This window comes from Rhinoderma darwinii, chromosome 5 (assembly GCF_050947455.1).
Source record: "Rhinoderma darwinii isolate aRhiDar2 chromosome 5, aRhiDar2.hap1, whole genome shotgun sequence".
Taxonomy (NCBI): Eukaryota; Metazoa; Chordata; class Amphibia; order Anura; family Rhinodermatidae; genus Rhinoderma; species Rhinoderma darwinii.
Window position 1 is genome coordinate 104,736,996 of NC_134691.1, and position 21,116 is coordinate 104,758,111.

At 41.3% G+C, this 21,116-nt stretch overlaps 1 protein-coding gene across 1 annotated transcript in view; it reads right to left on the bottom strand.

Moving 5' to 3' along the window:
- COLEC12 (collectin subfamily member 12) overlaps positions 1-21,116 on the bottom strand; it is a 156,303-nt gene that overhangs the window by 17,438 nt on the left and 117,749 nt on the right. The window contains exons 4-6 of the mRNA XM_075828351.1: positions 17,756-17,854; positions 15,036-16,082; positions 8,030-8,512 (exon numbers count right to left, since the gene is read on the bottom strand). Coding sequence (XP_075684466.1) covers positions 8,030-8,512; positions 15,036-16,082; positions 17,756-17,854 — 1,629 coding nt within the window. The remainder of the gene's footprint in view (positions 1-8,029; positions 8,513-15,035; positions 16,083-17,755; positions 17,855-21,116) is intronic.

The following is a 21,116-nucleotide window of genomic DNA, read 5'->3' on the forward strand; positions in this document are numbered from 1 at the left end:
TTAACAATAGACAATGCATTGCAATGTTAATACCCTGAAACTAGTATATCTATGATAACATATTCTTTCTTTCATTGATAAGTCCAAACTTTTTTTAGATTGTAGATCTATTGCAACTGTGATGACAGGTTATACTAGAAAACCTAGCAACATTTAACACAGTAACTATGGTAGCCTACCTAATATTTTCTTATTTGTCTCCTCCCCTGTTTCCCTTAATATCTTGTGTTCAATGTGTTCCTCATTGATCGTTTGATTTTGTAGTTTTTAATTTCCCTAATGTCCCTTTGATATCCTCGATAAGATACCATTTAGTTTGCCTGAAGCCCTCCATCGTTTTTGCTATATCCGAGTCTTGCATTTGTACTAAGAATGGCTTCCATTTTTTGAAAAATTTCTCCGTCCCCCGTTCCTTGTGCCTCAATGCCTCAGTTCTATCTGAATGTAGATACTTATGTAATTGCTGGACTAAATGTTCCAAATTCGGGGTGTTAGTTTCCAGCAAATTTTTCAGAATGCACCTTTTGGCTATAAGTATTATTATATGTGCTAACGGCGGTATGTGTTGCAATACTCCCTCTGCTTCAGTATCTAGTAACGCTATTGAGTGAAATAATAGCAGCGTCGGGTTCAATGGAATAGTTTTACCCCATAACTTCTTGATATATGCCAATACTTCCGTCCAGTATCCCTGAGTAGCCGTACACAACCAGATACCATGATATAAGTCTGTGTGCGGCTGAGCACACTTTGGGCAGGAGTGTATCCTATTTGGATTCCCATCTGTGGGCGGTATATTAAAAGCATAAATGGCTGCATGCATCAGTCTAAATTGTGTCTCCCTCCACACTTCATTAATCACATGCTTTCTCACTGTTTGCCATCCCTCCAGTAGTTGTTCATTTATATCCGGTGTTTTGAGAATACGTCTCCAATATGGAAATTGATTTTTATTTTCTAATCGTACATACATAACTTTCATTGCCCGGTACAATTCCGATAGGGACTTCCTATGTGAATCTTCTCCCACCAACGCATCGAAGGGGTTATCTATTATTTCTTTTTCTAAATTCCCCACCAGCTTCGTACAAAAAGCTTTAATTTGCAGGTATTGCAGAAAATGAGTTTGCTGGATCCCATATTCGTTCCCCAGTTCTGGTAGCGTCTTTAATCTCGGTTCCGTCGCATGCAATACATGCTCTACTGTGTCTATCCCTTTGTTTTTCCATGTCTTAAATAGACTGCTAGACATCCCTGCCTGGAACCGGATATCAGTCCATAGGGGCAAATATTTGGACAATTGAAATGAAAGGCCCTGTTTTTTCCTCACTTCCTTCCAACACATTATTGTGTCATGTAGTATGACTGAGGACTTGACCTTTTGGGGTAGGTGTCCTAGCTTAGTGTGTAGCAAGGCCCTTAAATCATATTCTTCCGCCAGAGCCGACTCCAGATCTCTATTTGAGTAGTGACTAGTTTTATGTATCCAATCTAGAACATGGCGGAAGAGGCTAGCTATGTTATACCCTCTTAAGCGCGGTATGTTCACTCCCCCTTGCCAATGATATCCCTGTAATTTTAGCAATGACACTCTGGGGCGCTTATTCATCCATATGAATTTCGTTATAGCCGAGTTAAAGGCATTTACATCTCTATGCTTCAGCAACAGAGGCAGTGTTTGCAGCGGATATAGTAATCTCTCAAAGGAAATCATTTTGACCAAATGGCATCTCCCAAACATGGACAGTGGTAAGGCCATCCATCTTTGTAGTTCTAATTTTATTTTGCGGAAAATGGGTTCGTAATTCAGTTGGTATAGTGTTCCTGTGGTCCGCCCTATTTGTATTCCCAGATATCTTATCTGCGATTTTGCTATTTTAATTCCCAACCGTTGGAGGTTAACGTCTGCTGTGTGATTATGATGCGTTAAACCTAAAAGTTCGCTCTTAATTGTGTTAATTTTAAGTCCCGCTTGTTTTCCATATTCTTGAATCACCTCAAATACTCTAGGCAGATGTCTGGACGGGTGGGAGAGAAATAACAGAATATCATCTGCAAAAACCGCTGTTTTGACTTCTACTTCACCCACCCGGATCCCTGAATATATCTGCCCTCGCTCCAGGACCTGTATCAGAGGCTCCAAAGCCAGATCAAACAAAAGTGGTGATAAGGGGCACCCCTGTCGCGTGCCCTTTGACAATTTAAACATGTTCGATCTAACGCCCGGAGTGCAGACTGCTGCCGTAGGATTATTGTACAGTGCTTTCAGATATACTCTAAATGCCCCTTGTATATTAAATTTATCCAGGACCATGTCTAACCACCTCCACTCGACGTTATCAAATGCTTTTTCAGCATCTAATAACACTATTGCTGCCTGATTATGTGACTCTATCTCGGCCCTTATCCCGTCCATGACTCCCAATACCTTTCTAATGTTTGTGACTGCCGATCTGCCTTTTATAAACCCCACTTGTGAAGGACCCACCAATAGTGGCATTATCTGAGCCAGTCTGGTCGCCATTATCTTCGAAATTAGCTTAAGATCCTGATTAATTAAAGATATGGGTCTATAGGAGCCCGGCAGTAACAAATCTTTTCCCTCCTTGGGCAACACTTTTATATAAGCCATGTTCGCTGCTGCAGGAATGCCTTCTCCCATTAACAATGAATTGAAGTATGCTAGTAGCGGCGGGATTATTTGCTCTTGTAGTACTTTGTAGAATTCCGCCGGGTAGCCATCCGGTCCCGGCGCCTTTCCATTTGACAATGTCTTAATCGTCTGCTGTAATTCTTCCTGCGTTATTGGTGCATTCAACTCCTCTAATTGTTCCTGATTAATTGTGGGCATGGGGAGATTGGCTAAAAACTGGCTATCCTGTATCTCCTCAGGTCCCGCTGTGGACGTGTACAGCTGTTGGTAGAATTCTTCCAGAACAGCATTTATTTTTTTAGGCTCTGAGTGAATTTGACCCCCCTGGTCCTTCATTTTAGTGATGTGCGTCTGCGGCCGAAACCCTCTAGATAATCCTGCTAGCATCTTTCCGGCTTTGTTGCCGAACCTAAAAAGCTTGGCTTCATAGAGTGATCTCCCGAACCTTTCTTTGTTATCCAACCAAGTTTCGAAATGTCTTCTGGCCTCTATCCATTTGAGTTTTTTACTTGTTATAGGGTCAGCTAGAAAGGTAGAGTATGCCGCTCTAAGTTTGTCACTGCATTCCCTAAATTTTTGCTGCGTTTGTTTTTTCCTAAACGCTGCATACGATATGAGCCTCCCTCTTAATACCGCCTTCGCCGCTTCCCAATAAAGCGCCTGTTCAGTGACATGCTCTGCATTATCTATCGAGTACTCCATCCACCATCCTTTTAACTTCTGTTGGAACTCTTCCTCTTCTGCCAGGTGAGTTGGGAATCTCCACTGCGTGAACTCCCCCCTAGGGTGTTTATCTATCAGTACCAGCCTCACTGGCGCATGATCCGATATGATCATGTCAGTGATGTCTATTTGATCCACATACTGCAGTAACTGTTGGCTCAGGAATATGTAATCTATTCTAGACCAGGATTTATGGTAAGGTGAATAATAGGTGTATTCCCTATCCTCTGGATGCCTATATCTCCACCCATCCGTTACTTGTGTTGTTTGCGCGAATTCTGCTAAAATACCATCCGTGCCTAGTGTCGATGCTTGAGTACTTCTCTTCCTATCTTCGGTTGCACCCTGTACTGAGTTGAAATCTCCTCCCACTAACTTCATTACACAAGTGTCCGCTAGTAATGTCGTTTGCAGGGTCTGGAAGTAGGTGCGGTTATTTGTGTTAGGTGCATAAATATTATAGACACTGATCTCTCCCAATTGCGTATCCAACAATAAATTCATCATGCGTCCCTCTGAATCTACCTCTTTTGAGCACATCGTTGCAGCAAGATTTTTATTTATTAAAATCAGGACCCCGTTTTTTTTTTGAACTGCCGGAGAGCCGAATACCTGTCCCACCCAAAATTTTCACATCCTGAAGAAATCTTTTTCTTCCAGGTGTGTTTCCTGGAGTAGGGCCAAATCTACCTTCATTTTACCGAGATGCCTCAGAATCATCGATCTTTTGTGTGGGGACAAAAGCCCCTTAACATTCCATGTTACTACTTTCATATAGGGTTCTTATGATATGTGTCTGTGTTTGCATGTGATGTAACTTCGTCTCTTAGGAGGAACCATTTTTCAACATTCCCTTCAATATGGCTACCATTCCACCTTAAACTCCAACTAAAAGCAAACAATTTAAATCTTTTTGTTGCCTTCTGACAACCCCACTTCCCCCTTCTTTTATTACTTTTGACTTCACTTTTTTCTGCCATGTGTTCTTCTTTCACCTACTCTTTAACCTGTCCTAAGCAGCCTATCTTCCTTCATCACATATTAGATTAACATTTATAACATATCTCCCGGGTTTACAGATATATATTTATACATCCCACCTTGACATCCCTTTTTTTTTTTTTGAAACTTCCCCTCTACTACCCCAGAGAGAGTTCCCGCCAACAAAATATATCTGAAGCTAAACATCTGTATTACTCACTACTCCCATAAATCGGACAGTCCACCATCGTCTGGCTATTTGTCAAGATTATCCATGTCTCGGTGTCTGCGTCAGTCTTTTCTCTTTTGGCGGTTGTCCTTTCTGGTGCGGTGTATCCTGCTGCGTGCCACTTCTTGCAGGGTTGTTCTCTGCCGCAGTAGGCCCTGGAGCTTTGAGTATGTCCTTGTATACTGCTTCCGCTTCCCGATGATCCGTGTAGACTTGTGGTGTGCCATTTGGCGTTGTTACTTTTAAAATCGCCGGATACTGAAGTTGAAATTTCATGCCTCGATGATGAAACGCTGTGCAAATTCTGCTAAACAATTTCCTTTTCTTCGAGACTTCCGCTGAGTAGTCTCCAAATAGCATGACTGTGACTCCATTCAATCTTACCGGTCCTCTTCTGGTCTTGTATTGACGTAGCAGCGCTTCCTTGTCAGAATAATCCAGGTAGCGAACTATGACTTGTCTTGCCCTCTGTATCTGGCCTTGTGGCTGTGTCATCTTTTGTCTGTCTGGGCCCACCCTGTGCGCTCTTTCTACTTTGCACGGGCCTTCCATATTCAACATCTTTGGGAGGTAATATTCACAGATACTTTTTAAATGCGTTGCCGGCACTGTTTCTGGTATTCCCACCACCCGGACGTTATTCCGTCGTGATCTGTTCTCTAGATCATCTATTTTGGCCAGCATCTTTTCCTTTTCTGCTACCAGCTCTTGCAGGGTGCCATGTGCCTCTGCTGCTTCATCCTCCAGCATCGAGATTCGCTGTTCCACCTCGTCTAGTCGTGTACCATGTTGCATAATATCCGCCTGCATCTCTTTCAAGGAGTCTGATATGGTACTGGCTAGGGTGTCCTGTATATCAGGCGTAATGCGCTTAGCCACTTCTATGGCCAGTCTTTTGTAGTCTATCTTCATCAAGGTCGAGGGTTCCCCTCCCCCTTCCCCGTCCGACATTTCGTCCTCCTGTTCTGACGATGGGCGATTCACTGTCTGCCTGTCTTTCCTGGTGACCGGCGGCATCACGATAAGTGCTTCACTATGGATGTCTCTGTGCCAACTTCTACGTCTATTCAAGGTAAGTCAGCGTGTTTCTCGTTGTCAAAGTCCTGTCTGTGTGTGAGTGGTCCCTTCCACACAAACCTGCAAAATGGCGTGTCCTCTCTCCTCTGTGCTGTTCCGGGAGTTTTGGCGCCAAAATGTGTAATCCGCGGTGTCCCGATAACTTTATTGCTTCCCTTGCCGTGCCCTTCTGGTTTCCGTGCCTCTCCTCAGCCTCTCCTCGGCTGATACCGTTTGGGGTATGGGGCCTTTAATGGCGTCCGTGCCGTCTCACAGCGAAGGTACCTCGGGAGTTGCTATGGCTGCAGCGATGCTGTCGGGACTCTCCCTCCACATTCAGCGTAGTCTGCCGGTGAGATGTCTATCGTTCCCCGATCGATACACTAGTTGTGCTGGCTATGTCAGTCGATTTGGGTATCGTAGGTCTGGAGAGCTCTTTTTCACTCTCCTCGCATGGCAGCGCCGGAACCGGAAGTCTCAAATTGCTTGTTAATGGCCGTGCAGTGTTGCAGGTAAAACTGCTGGTTACTTGTAAAATTGTACGACCATAAGAGTCTTTTCATTAGTATCTGTACGATTGTACAGGTAACCAGCAGTTTTACCAGCAGCACTGCGCGGGCATTAAGAAGCTGGATTTCGGGCGCATCACGGCCTGGTTAATGCCGCTCTGTGGAGTCTTACCCTTAAAGGAAATGTCCTATGTATTAATTTTAGCTTCATTAATTAGATATTAGTATGTAGAAGAGAATTAATCTCCCTCCCCTGGGGGACACATTCTTACTTCCTGTATTGTCTGTATAGACCGTGCAGTAGGGTGTGTGTATTTTTGTTTTGGAAACTAAAAGGAATGAGAGTTAAGTAACAGAGAAATATCATAGATTATTACAGTCTCCAGGAAGTGGTGGAGTACAGCTCCCTCCCCCAGAGACAGGGGAGATCCATACAGAGCCCACAATCTAATGATAATGAGATGACTCTGGTCATTTTGCTACAATCTATACAGCAAAGATGACAAGTGAGCTTCAGAAAGCATCATCCTATTGTGTGTGCTATAGTGGTCTGTTTGAAAACTGGAAAATGTCAAGATTCTTTTTTTTATGATAGTCATATAAAAAGTAGAACAAGAAATACATTTTAAAATATGTTTAGAATAAAAATTTGATTTAAATAAAAAGTCAGTTTCTGAAGTATACACTTAGATAGATAGGTTACAAAGTGGGTTATCTAACCAGGTAGTAAACTGCCAGCACTCTACTGATAAACACCCCAGACACCTAGTTAAAACTCTATAATAAAACGACTGCATTGGACGGTGGGAGTTATTTTTTTATCTACATCAGACTACTTTACACAAGCACAACAATACTTAAAGAGGCTCTGTCACCACATTATAAGTGCCCTATATTGTACATGATATGATCGGTGCTGTAATGTAGATCACAGCAGTGTTTTTTTATTAAGAAAAACAATCATTTTTGACGGAGTTATGACCTATTTTAGCTTTATGCTAATGAGTTTCTTAATGGACAACTGGGCGTGTTTTACTTTTTGGCCAAGTGGGCGTTGTGGAGAGAAGTGTATGACGCTAACCAATCAGTGACCAATCAGCGTCATACACTTCTCCCCATTCATTTACACAGCACATAGCGATATAGCTATATCGCTATGTGCAGCCACATACACAAACACTAACGTTACAGCAGTGTCCTTTTAAATTACAGTTTACAGCGTACTCTCGTGAGATTACGCTTGCCTTGCTGTAAATCTCACAGAAACGTTAGCGAAGTGTCAGGATTCTGAATAGACATCACGTCCTGGCTGGAGGTAATGTATATTCATTGTCAGGACACTGCAGTAACGTTAGTGTGTGTGTATGTGGCTGCACATAGCGCTATAGCTCTATCGCTATGTGAAGTGTAAATGAATGGAGAGAAGTGTATTACGCTGATTGATCAGCGTCATATACTTCTCTCCACAACGCCCACTTGGTCAAAAAGTAAAACACGCCCAGTTGTCCATTAAGAAACTCAGTAGCATAAAGCTAAAATAGGTCATAACTCCGTCAAAAATTATTGTTTTTCTAAATAAAAAAAGCACTGCTGCCATCTACATTACAGCGCCGATCACATTATGTAGAAGATAGGGCACTTATAATGTGGTGACAGAGCCTCTTGAACACACTACAATACAACACAACGCTGTGGTCCCTATAAATAATGAACAACCTAGTTATTGAATAGAGTGTTGAGATCATGAGATATGACAGGAGTATAAGATATGAAGTAACTCAAGATCTGTACAAGATAAGAAAAAAAGGTATTTGCTATTAGTTACTCAACATTATATTTAGAATTGTAATTATTTTTCTATAAGTGCTTTTCATTTACCTGGCACTGAAGGTGAGATATCATGTAATGATAGTAATGTTGCAGCATCTCCAGGAGGTCCAGGTGGTCCCCTAGGTCCTGGCAAACCCGATAATCCTGGTTTGCCTGCTGGGCCCGGTGCCCCTCTAATACCAGGCATACCAGGTTCCCCAATGATCCCTTGAATTCCTGGTGAGCCTGGAGGGCCAGGGGGCCCAAGTGGTCCATTTGTTCCAGGTGGGCCTGGTGAACCTGGATCGCCTTTAGGTCCTGGTTCACCACTTCTTCCTGGTGAGCCCCGTTGCCCTTTATTTCCTTGTGGGCCTTTTGAGCCTCTTGATCCCTTTTCTCCTGGAGGCCCAATTGGTCCTAGGATACCCTTTTCACCAGCAGGTCCAGGCAACCCTGGTTCTCCTTTATCTCCAGTTTGTCCCTTTGGTCCAATGGGTCCCATGGGACCAAGGGGTCCTCTTTCGCCTTTTTGTCCTCTAGGACCCGGTGGCCCTGTAAAAAAACAAAACAATTATCCACCTATAATCTACAAATATAATCAAGAAGCAAAGTACAAAAACCCTAACTAGAAAAGAGCAGTAGAAAAGTGCAACTTTATGGTCAGATTTCTAATTACTGTTTTGTAGGACTGTGTAAATATCTACTTTTCACATACCCAAAGCTGTTGTGTGAGGCTTCATAAAATTTGTGGGGAACAAAAAATAGCAGCGCCAAAACTGGAATGTCAACAGTCGTAGCTGCACTCAGTAGCACATACGTATCCACAGTTGCAAACTTTTCTACTGAATATAAAGTCAATGATTTTCAGAATTCTCGTACTTTTTGTTTGTAGTGAATCAAACGCAACCAAATACCTATCCTACCTTTTCAGAAATACACACCCTTCAAACCATAATGCATTTCAGACTCTGCAATCTGGCCCAACAATGGAAATCACTCAAAGAGCCCAAACTTCAGATAAAGGGAACCAAGGTCATCTTAACTTATATATACTCTGCTGTTATTATTGTACACAGAAATGTAAAAAAAAAAGTTATTATCAGCAAGTGATCCACTCTACTGTCAGCTTCAAGTGGACTTATTCTCTCTAAAGCTGACCATACAACAGAGATTTAGAACATTTAGACCATTTTCTGCTGATTGCCGATGCCTTCTCATGACACAAATGAGCGTGACACGCACCGACCAAAGTCAGATAAAGTTGATTTGCCATGTGTAATTTTAACGGTCGTTGTCAGGTGCAGAAGTTGGAAAGTCATTCACAAACGACAGATCTGCATCCTAACCAATAGAAGCCTAGACCAGGCCAAAAATCAAGACAGATATCGGTAGTTTGTCATTTTAACTTATGGCGTTGTCATCCAGAACCAACCATGATCGACAAGTCATTCAGAAAATGGCTGTCTGAAAAATTTGCTTTTATCAAGCTATGACTAATAATGCTCGGCCCTTTAAAAGCCGTTATTGAAGGATTCCAAGTACATTTAGGGCATTTATTGTTAGAATGCTAAGAGTACGATTAACTGCTGTGGGTTTTGTTCTTTGTTACAGGATAATGCTATCTAGCCAGGGTCGTAGGTGGAGATAATCTCCTCACTATGTCCCCACTAATTTTTTTTTTTCAGAAAAAAATAAATATTATTGTTACATTTAAACCTTAACGTAGGTAAAAAAATATTTGGCTGCCGATGGTCATCGTCCAAAAAACTACAGTCCCTGTTAGATTCGGTATATAGAGGCACATGTGCAATAGATTTGGGCCTTTCAGATGTTGATATACAGCGCTAGAATGCAGCACTGACATCTCAGGCTGCAAACTAAGTGGGACAGTACTATGCCGAGTGTACAGCGTCTGTAGTTGACTAGTTACTAATGGTGCTCTCTGATCGGTTGCTTAATGTTGATGCATCATGACGACATGATGCTTTTGACGCATCACGTGACTTGGAAGTGTTGACTAAATAGGGAGACCTTATGAGAAGCACTATACTGGTAGGTTATAGATGCCATTCGTTTATTTTTGTTGCCTTGCAATATAATTATTCCCTTTTAACGGATCATGTTATCGGAATTCAGATATATAATAAATAGAGATCAGAAGATGCTTGATGAATCTAGGGGTCTGAATGTTTTCCACCAAAGGGATTTATTCAGCAATGTTTATACTCAATTGGGTTAACTACTTATGTGCCGCTCGTTTGTCATACAACTGGGATCACATCTCAAAGTAGGTTTTTATGTATATTTTAAAGTGTGTAACTTTATACATGTGTTTTTACACAAAAGAGCGTGTCCAAAAGTGTTTTCAAAAGTGTACCAAAAATACATCAAATATTAGAAGAAAAATATACCTTTTCCCATTTTTTCCACGAAAGTAATGTTAACTAAAATAAAAGTTAACATAACTGGTAAATAAAATAGAAGTTAACATAACTGGTATTGCCGCGTCTGTAAAAGTCCGAACTATTGCAATCTAACCTTATTTAACCTGCTCGGTAAACGTGGCAATTTTTTGGGGGAAAATGCCAAAATTGCTGGTTTTTTTTGGTCACCTTAGCTCCCTCTCAAAACGGAATAAAAAGTGATCAAAAATTCGCATGTACACCAAAATGGTACCTTTAAAAACTACAGCTCGCCCCCCGGAAAAAATAAGCCCTCACACTGCTCAATCGATAGAGAAATAAAAAAGTTATGGCTCTCTGAATATGGCGACAAAGTTTTGTTATCTTAACAAATTGTTTTTATGATTATCACTTGTATAATTAATTAAAAAATTAAATTTGGTATCGCCATAATCATATCAACCTATAGAATAAAGTGAACATGTAGTTTTTACGGAACAATGAACGCCGTAAAAACAAAAGCCCCCAAAAATGGCGCTGTTTTTTGATCATTTTACCCCACAAGTATTATTTTTTCCATTTCACAGTACATTATATGGTACATTAAATGGTGCGATGAAAAAATGCAACTTGTTTCTCAAAAAATAAGCCCTCAAACGGCTATGTTGACGAAAAAATAAAAAAGTTATGGCTTTTGGAAGATGGGGAGTGAAAAACTAAAAAAACAAACTATAAATGGGTTGGACTTTAAGGGGTTAATATACATACATTTAGTGTAGTTTTGTACCTTTTTATATGTTGTGATGGCAAAAAAGGGGCGTGGTTTGTCTGCATTTATTGCAATTCTAATGGGTATATAATCCTGTGTACGTGGTGGAGGGGTTATATAGGCTCGAGAAAGGCTATATGTCTGAATTGTAATGCAATAAAGGACAACATTTTTCCAACTGATGCAGTGGCAAATACTCTATTGGATTTATATTGCTGCGATTTGGTGGAGCCTGGAGCTATTTGATGCCCCATGCAGTCTGTGGTGTACGTACTTCTCCCTTGATGCTTTTCTCCCCGGAGACCCTACAATCGCAATTATCTTCCTATACTGCTGGTCATTGATATTGACGGTATATACGATGTCAATCTCTCTGTCTGGCTATTATCTGGATGATATGTATTCCTTTGATGCGTAGGTGATTATCATTATGTGATGCCTTGTCCTATGTGCACTATCTTTGATATATGTAATGATCAAACATGCAACGAATGTAATGTTTGCATTTTTCTTGCATCTGTAAAAACTGTTAATTACATTTTCTTGCATTGAGTTAAATAAAACGAGTTGCTAAAGATAGTTCCAATTTTAGCATCAAATGCTGAGAAGATTATTCATAGTTTGACTGCACTTCCTTTTGTCACTTTTAAAAAAACGGCCGCTACAACTGGATAGAAAATGCCAATATGTCTGTAATTAAAACAAACATAATCATCACTTTGTATATTGCTCTAACTTCTGATTTACCAATATATAGAAGTTTATAGGAAATCCACTTAATTATAAATGTTAAAAATATTTAAAATTAACACAACTAAATATACTGTATTTGTAGAGATAAAGCAGAGAAGTACTGTATGAGGCCCCATGCACACGACCGCAATTACAAACCCATTCATTTCCATTGACTACGGACACCTTCCCGTATATTTGCGGGCAGGTGTCCGGCCTGTAGAAAGGCTCTGCAAAAGATAGGACACGTCCTATCTTTTGCTTTTTATGGACCGTGCTCCCATACTTTATAGGAGAGCACGGGCCGAAAATGTGGCTGTCCTTAGTTACGTGATTACGGGCACGGCCGTGTGCATGAGGCCTTACCTTTTCTTTTTTGTTTTCTTTTTTATTTCTGGGGAATGAAAATGTTGACAATGGAACAATCCATTTAAGATACTACACTACTACAGAGTAATAAACTAATAGCATTTTTCTTACTAGAAATGCTTATGGCATATTCACGCAATATATATCCATAATTCCCATAGACTTCAATAGAAAGCTTTGCAGATGCACAGACAGGTCTCCACTTTGTCTCTTCCCATGTGCCGCTGACAACGGCCACTTTGTGTTGTCAAATGGGGGTTATGGGACCCTATTTCTCCTGATAAGTGTAGGCCCCACCTCTGGGATTCAAACTATCACATTTATAGCATATCCTGTGATTATTATATAAATGTCTGTATTTGGAATAACCCTGGTGAACAGCGTTTTTTTCTGTTTTTTTCAGTCACATTTCAAGACCCATACCATTTTTATTTTCCCATACATAGCCATGTGAGGGCTTGTCTTTTTCATAAAGAGTTGTCGGTTTTAATGGCATCATTAAACCAGCAATTCCACCAGTCTGTTGCATCTTAAATTTAAGCTCTTTACCGTCTGGTATAAATAACATAATAACTTTATTTTTCAAAATTTATACAGTTTTTATTTTATGTTTTACTACTTTTGCAAGGTAATAACACTTGTTTTTTTTTTAAAAGTATTTGTTTTTGTGTCGCCATATTCTAAGAGCCATAAAAAATTTTCTTTTTCTGCTGATGAAGCTGTATGGGGCTCAATTTTTGTGGGATGACTTCATTTTGTGGTACATACTACTTTTTGATTGCTTTTAATTGCAATTTTTGGAAGGCAGAATGTACAGAAAACAGCAATTCTGTCATTGTTTTTTATTTTATGTTTTACGTCGTTCACTGTGCAGGTTAATAGTTTTATCGTTTGGGTTGTTACAGACATGGCGATACCAATTATGTGTAGTTTTTTTTATTTATTTTTAAAGATTTTGTAAGGGGAAAAATGTATTTTTTTCTTTTCTTACTTGGGTCTTTCATTTTTTTTAATATAAACTTTTTAAATATTTTTTACTTTCTCTTAATCCCACTAAGGGACTTCACTATGTGATTGTTTGATCTATTTTATAATACACTGCAATACTTCTGTATTGCAGTGTATTATGCATGTAAGCTTAAAATCGACAGGCATTCTATTAGGCCCGTCCTTTGGCAGGGCCTAATAGGCGTACACTGTTGACAGATCTGGCGGCCTTTGTTAGACCCCTGGCTGCCATGTAAACCACCAGCACACTGCGATCGCGCCTAGGGAATGCCATTTGGGAGACAGAGGAAGTCCCCTCTCTTTGAAACATCTCATATTCCGCAGTTGCTATTGACCGTGGCATGTAAGGTTCAACATTTAGGATCGTAGCTAACGCATTAGACAGCCCGGTACTCGCTCTATCCGGGATGGGACACCCATGCCAGGCTTTTGACACAATTCCGTGATAAGGCGGTAGTGTGGCATATTTCCCCTATTCACTGCTGTAAAAAAAAGCTTATTGGCGGTCATTAAGGGATTGTGACATAAAATGCTATAGTAGCTTGGAAATGGACTGACTTTTGTGTTTATTTAAACTGGGAATAAGAAACTATTGCACCACCAGGGTAACATTTTTCCAATATGTTGTTTTATTCATTTTCAGGTGTGCTCTTCATAAGACTATGAGCATTCAGACATAGTTTACGATAGTACTCTGTGGAGCTAGAATGAAACATATAAAGGAACTCTCAGACTGTAATTGTTTGCCTGGCTGTAATGACGGGGGTGGGGAGACAGACAAGTGAGCCCTAATTTACCCGCCACTCAGTCCTTGCCTACTTGCAACGACCCGCCCTAGGCGACGGGGTACAACTGGGCGACGGTCCCTACGCTCAATAAGTGCACGACAGACAAACAGACAAGGGTACACAGAGCTAGGGGGAGAAAGGGGCAGTTGCCCACGGCAACACCGTGAGCAACAAGAGAAGTGAACAAGCCGAGTCAAACCAGGAGAGTACGAGGTGCCAAACGCAGAGCAGGAGAGTAGTGAACAAGCCGAGTCAAACCAGGAGTGTACGAGGTACCAAACGCAGAGCAGGAGAGTAGTGAACAAGCCGAGTCAAACCAGGAGTGTACGAGGTACCGAACGCATAGCAGGAGAGTAGTCAGCAAGCCGGGATCAATATGAAGCAAGGACAATAGTACAAGAAGCTGCAGCAGGGCCAGGAAACCAAACGAGAAGAATCACAAGCAAGGAGGAACAGGAAAGGCCGGTATAAATAGACAGAGGGCGGGAGCTAGCTCCGTCTGGCCAGGCTGTGATAGGTTCTCCCACTCCTAAGCCTGCCATCCTGAGTGGTGGAAGATGGAGTCAGTCTCACAGACATAGAAGCAGGTGCAGACTGATTATCTATGGGCGTTGACCCCGAAGCTGTGCCTGGCAGATCCTTTACACTGGCATTAAAAAAAATTACCTCTGCTATGGTCACCGCATGATGGAATTTAGTGGTTTAGCGGATTATATACTGTTGACTGATTTGGTGCTTCTATTTTTCTCTTCTGACAATTACCTTCCATACTGACATGGTTGACTATAATCGCAGCTGCTCATTGCATGCCTTCTTAATATTTTTACTGAATTTCATAACTAAGTAAATTCCCAAAACACATTATAAAACTATTAAAGTGCTGATCACCACTATTGTAGCAAGGACCTGTTTCAGAATTCTTTTTTTTTTCCAACAGCCAATCTTGATAAAATGATGTCAGCTACACGTTAAGATATTTGTCTAAAAGAAAGTAAATATGATCCTACCTTGCAAAATTGTGAAATTCTTTATTAGTTGTCCATGATTTGAGTCCACCAACTTCATTTCCTCCATGATAATTGATAAATTGGATACTTCGTTATCTAGTCTTTGTCTCATTATATCCTGTTGAGTACTGAGGGAAGAGGTGTCTAGCTGAATATTGGCGATAGAGTTATTCAGCTGAGTTAAATCTTCTGTGTGCTTACTCAGCGTATCGGTGCAAGTTGTTCTTACATCATTGAGATTGCTAGTCAGCGTCCTTAGATGATGAGCAGTGTAGCTAATATTGGTAATAATACCTACTATGTCTTCCTCAAATTTCTGGAAACGCTCTTCCAAATAGTTGAATTTGACATTTGTCCTATTCTCATAGTCTTTATGATAATCCTGAAGATCCTTCAAGTTTTGTTCATTTGTTTGTGCAGTAAAAGTAATGTTCTCAATCTGGATACCAAGACTGTTGAGCTGGTTGCTCATTTCTTCTACAGTCTCATTGTTGGCCTTGACAAGTGCTGAGTTATTAGTTGCAATGTTTTGTAGGTTCTGGACTCTATCTTTCAACCAGTCTGTATCTTTCCGAGTTTGAAGAACAGCTTGTTGAAGGCTTTGAAAATCATTCTTGATACGTTGAATAGCTTGGCTGGTATCATCCACAGACCTCTGCAAAGTACTTATAACTGTCCTTTGTTGGGTCTGCGTCAAGTTTAAGTTACTTATATTCATAGTGAGTATGTTGCTTGTCTGCATTTGGCTTTGAAGATTTGCCTGCAGACTGCTGGTGTCCTGCTGTAAACTGGAAACATAACTGTTATATACCTGTAATGTTTGATTGACTCCATTGATCATCAGGGAGTTATTGTCTAAGGAACTTTTCATTTGGCTTTGTTTTGCATCCATAAGGCCACTAGCTTCTTGTAGTTTCTCCAGGGTATCTTTGTTTCTGCTACTTTTTTCGGTGATCTCACGTAGTTGTTGACGAATGGCTAAGATATCTGACCTTACACCCGAGAGTTCTGTGTTAGTGTTGATTGACTTTTCTCCAGCTTGATCATCTGTAAAATATATACCATATGCTAGAAAGTGATACACTGTCAAATTGGCAATATTATCATAAATTTTTCTCCTCTACCATAAATTGAGGTCTTGTTTCAGTGACTCATTCTGAAATGCTTTTCAATCACCCTGACAAAATGCTAAAACAATTCTCCAGAGACAAATTCCACATCCAAGAAAATCATATGCATATGGATGGAAAAACAGAAGAAATGGACATAACAGCCGGATTGTTACATAACACAGATTTTGTCAGCACTTGATCCTGAACCATCAGTTTGCAGTTTGAAACCAATCATGCAAGGTGAAAATCAGATCAGTGTACAGCTATAGTCTCTCAAAATCCCCAAGTTACACTAACAGACACCCAGAAAGCTGAGATATGGGGAACTGTTTGCATGGGATCACTCTGGGTACTCCAGTTTCCTCCCACACTCCAAAAACATACAAATAGGGAACTTAAATTGTGAGCCCTACTGGGGACAGTGAGTGATGACAACTTCTGTACAGCGCTGCGGTTTCTGTGGACACTGTATAAGTAACATAAATAAATAACTCAAAGAGGGAGAAAGGAATGGGCTGGCACTGACCAAATTCAGACACAATGTCCACATGCGAGGAGATTATTCTTCTGGCTATAATGTGGAGTCGGCTTTGTATTTTGTCAACGTAGTGCTCATCGACAAGTACAGTACTGGTATCTGAATAGAGAAGTAAAAAAAAACAGAGGCAAAACTTATTTTATTCATCAAAATCTTGGTCTGTGTCATGTGGGATAAACCTACGGCCGTTTCGCGCTACACACGCTTTTTCAAGGCGAAAAAGCGTGTGTAGCGAGAAACGGCCGTAGGCTTATCCCACATCACACAGACCAAGATTTTGATGAATAAAATAAGTTTTATTGCCACTAGCTGTGTGTGCCTCGATTTTTTTGTACTTCTGTATATAAATAAATAACTGTTTGGCAAGGTGCCCAAATTGGTGAGCTGATGGTCACCAATGATTTTCTGTACCTAACAAAACATTGGGGGAGATTCATGAATATTGTCATAAAGGTGCATGAAATTCTGAGTTTGAGAAAATGGTGTGCTTAATATAATACGTTTGGTGCAACTAACTGGGTATATCAAACATATTTCTCTTCCTTACATCAAAATTGTGCACTAAAAATGGCACACATCCTAAATTTTATGAATCTTCCAAGCCATGCCCCTTAGACTTATCAAAACTGTTGAGGTAGTCATAAAAGTGTCTAAAACACATAAAACATAATGTACACTTTTTTTTTGGCACAATTTACGATGGAATTGTGATATACTTTGTTTAGTACATTTTCCCTAGTATCCCTTGCCTGCTAAAAAGAAAATCACTGGTGACAACAAGCTTTCCAGTTTGGAAAGCCTGTCACACAACGCACATCTTAGCTTAGTATGTGAGGTGGGGGAAGTTTGCAGATTTTAAGTGGAGGAAGATCTTTGACTAATGGCTTTATATTATATATTTCATGAAGACAACCCCTTTAAATTGCGGCCGTCTCGGTGATCAGCTGATATAATGTCCATATGCGCTAATGGAACGGGGTTGCCTTGATGAGGCAACCTATCAAATAAGGGATAATACCTAAAAATGATGCAGCAGGTGCAGCATAGGCAGTAATAACATTAGGATTTACCTAGTTTCTTCAGGTTCTGCTCCACCTCCGAGATCTTAGTATTGTAACCTCTGTGTGACTTATCTATGTCATCTGAAACACCATCCATTCTCTCTACAACTGGAAAAAAAGACAAAGCTTTAGCTGATGTACATGTTATTGGGCTTTTTATAGTTGCTTTCAGGGATAATGCAGTCCTTCTGTGAGATCATGTCCTGGCTTCTGCCAATTTGATGTTAGAGAAAAAAAAAAGAGCTGACTATAATAATTTAGACAAAAAATGTTAACATCTTAATACCAGAGATTAGACCAGAGATTAGTGAACTTTAATGCGTCCAACAAATGTTGGGGATGTAATGAGTGACCATCCCTTTATCTGCTTGTGTGGTGTCAGAATAATCTATGTATAATGTATGTGGTCTGCTTTTAGTCAGGGTTCCAATCGATTCTATAACTACATCATCTACAGAAACATTATTTTGGTGTTTAAATGCATACTTGTTTATAATGCTATTATTTGTTATGAAACTATTTTATAAAACTATTTGTATTTAACAAATATGTATGATATTCTTTCAAGCCATGGTCAGTTAGTAGTATTGCCATAAGATGAATGTCATGCATAAACACTGTTCTAACAATTCTAAAAAAGCAACAAAAAAAAAGGTGAATTTTCCAACAGGTTCTATTTAAAATATTATTGATTCATAAATTAAAGACTTATTTTTCCAGAGCAAGTTAGAAAGTTAAATCAATAATCGGATTCGGTGTTATGGGCACTGACACTTTCCTTCATTCTCTAAAGGGAATGTCAGGAAAACGCCTGTCCCCTTAAAGGACCAGTGTCACGAAAAAAAAATTGTTATATCAATTTGACTTTAGTGTGTTATTAAACATTTTTGTATTTATTTGTGTGTTTGTGTTTTACTTTTTTTTATTTTTTCACTTTTTCTTCCCTATGGGGGCTGACATTTTTTTTTCCATTTCTGTATGTGTCGATTAACGACACATACAGACATGGAATACGGCAGCTACAGTCCCATAGTGAATGCGAACGGGGACCGTTCCATCCACTATGCTGTACGCCGTCTGTGTGGGAACGGCGCATGCGCCGCTCCCACACAGTCCAAGTTGAAATGTGCGACGTCCGGCGCCATTTTCCTGTGGACCGGAAGTCGCGGCCGGACAGTAAGATTACTACTTCCGGTCGCGGCTTCCGGACTTGTGCACTTGGAGCGGCGGTAGCAGACGGAGCGGATGGACCGGAGGGAGCGGCGGCGGCAGGAGCAGGTAAGTTATTTCTATGTATGTTCGTGTTTTAGTGTGTGTTTACTACTGTATGTTAACCTACTACACTGTGTGTTAGCTCAAAAAATGGCGACACACAGTGTAGGAGCTTTGACCGTTCAATCCCTTCGTTTCTCCCGGCACTAGCCAGGATAAAGGAGGGGGGGGGGGTTCTGAGAGCTCACTAGAGCGAGTGAGTTTTCTCAAATTTTGCAGCATAAAGCAATGTGGTTGCTTTACCACATGCAATGCTGCAATTTAGGGAATTGCTCCATCTAGTGACCAGCGCTGGGAAATATTATAAATTAGAATCTAATTTATAATATTTCCTGACTCGTGAAAAAAATAAAAAAATTAGAACAATGTCTAATCACCTATACACTAACTGTTTAACTAAAAAAAAAAAAAAAATGTTTTTCTAGCGACACCTTTAGGGGGGATTCACACGAGCGTGTATTCGGTCCGTGCGGGCTGCGTGGTTTTCACGCGGCACGCATGGACCAATACAAGTCTATGGGGCAGTACAGACAGTCCGTGCTTTTTGCGCAGCGTTTGTCTGCTGCGCAAAAAGCGCGACAGGTTCAATAACTCTGCGTATTTCGCGCATCACGCACCCATTGAAGTCAATGGGTGCGTGAAAATCACGCGCACCACACGGAAGCACTTCCGTGGGACGAGCGTGATTCGCGCAACAGCAGTGAAAAGGATGAATGAAAACAGAAAAGCACCACGTGCTTTTCTGTTTCCAAGCATCCAAACGGAGTGTCTTTGCGAGGAGCGAACCCCGACAACCGAGGCAAACTTCACCGGGTTCGGCCAAACTCGTTTTGGCCGAACCCGGCAAAAAAATTTCCGGTCCGCGACGTCGGGAGAGATTCACTGTGCATGGTGCTGAAAGAGTTAAACTGTTTCAGCACCATGGACAGTGACTTGCGATCCCAAAATACATGAACCTGTAAAAAAACGAAGTTCTAACTTACCGATTACTCCTGTCTCCTTCCTGCAGTCCGACCTCCCGGGATGACACTTCAGTTCAAGTGACAGCTCCAGCCAATCACAGGCCAAGCACAGGCTGCAGCCAATCACAGGCTGCAGCGGTCACTTGGACTGCCGCGTCATCCAGGGAGGTGGGGCCCGATGTCAAGAGAGGCGCGTCACCAAGGACGCGTCACCAAGGACGCGTCACCAAGGCAACGGCCGGGAAGTTCTCGGTAAGTAGGAACTTTATCTTTTTTTTTTACAGGTTTTTCGCTGTTGTGTTCGGCATTCACTGTCGAGGGTGCTGAAAGAGTTAGCTCTTTCAGCACCTTGGACAGTGACGGGCGTCGACAAGCCTCATCTCTATGATGCCGGCTGCGCGAAAATCACGCAGCCGCGCATCAGACACGCATGACACACGCAGCTGTCAAATGGTTTTTGCGCTCGCAAAACGCCGCGTTGTTTGCGCGCGCAAAAACGCAACGCTCGTGTGAATCTCCCCTTAAGGTTATCATGACTATGGTTCTGGCTTCTGGGCGTGTCTGTTTTACCTTGAGCCTATCTCTTTTGTCTGTCTTTCTGCCTTCAGGCGTAGAATTAGTATGTATACCCAGCCCCCGCCACCTGTCAGTGCTTGTGAAGTTTCCTGTCTTCTGGTGTCTGATCAAGCTTCTTACATTCCCTGCACTCCTGACTTCTGGACCTTTTGGCAACTGACCTCAGCTTGTCTCTCGTTAACCCCTTGTTTGCTGATTTTTGGTTATCTGCTCCTGGCCGGTTCTGTCCTTTGCTATTCCGGATATCCAATTGCCTTCTCATTTGGACTTTTTGTTTAAACCCTGGCTGTCTGGTTTCCTGCTCAGGTTCGTCTGCATTGCACCACCTATCCATTGCTGAACTCTTCTAAGACAACCTGTGTCCTAAGCAGCAAAGTCCATCCCACCTTGCGGTCGGCTCTGGCAAGCACCTTAGGGTCGCCTTAGACAGTGTCGATCAGAGTTGTAATGATTTTGAGGTTGCGGTTTTATTCGCACGCTCTCTCCCGGAACACTCCAGCAGCCTTTGGGGAAACGCTCAAATTGCAATTCTGACTGTAACAGGGAACCTGTCAGTAGGA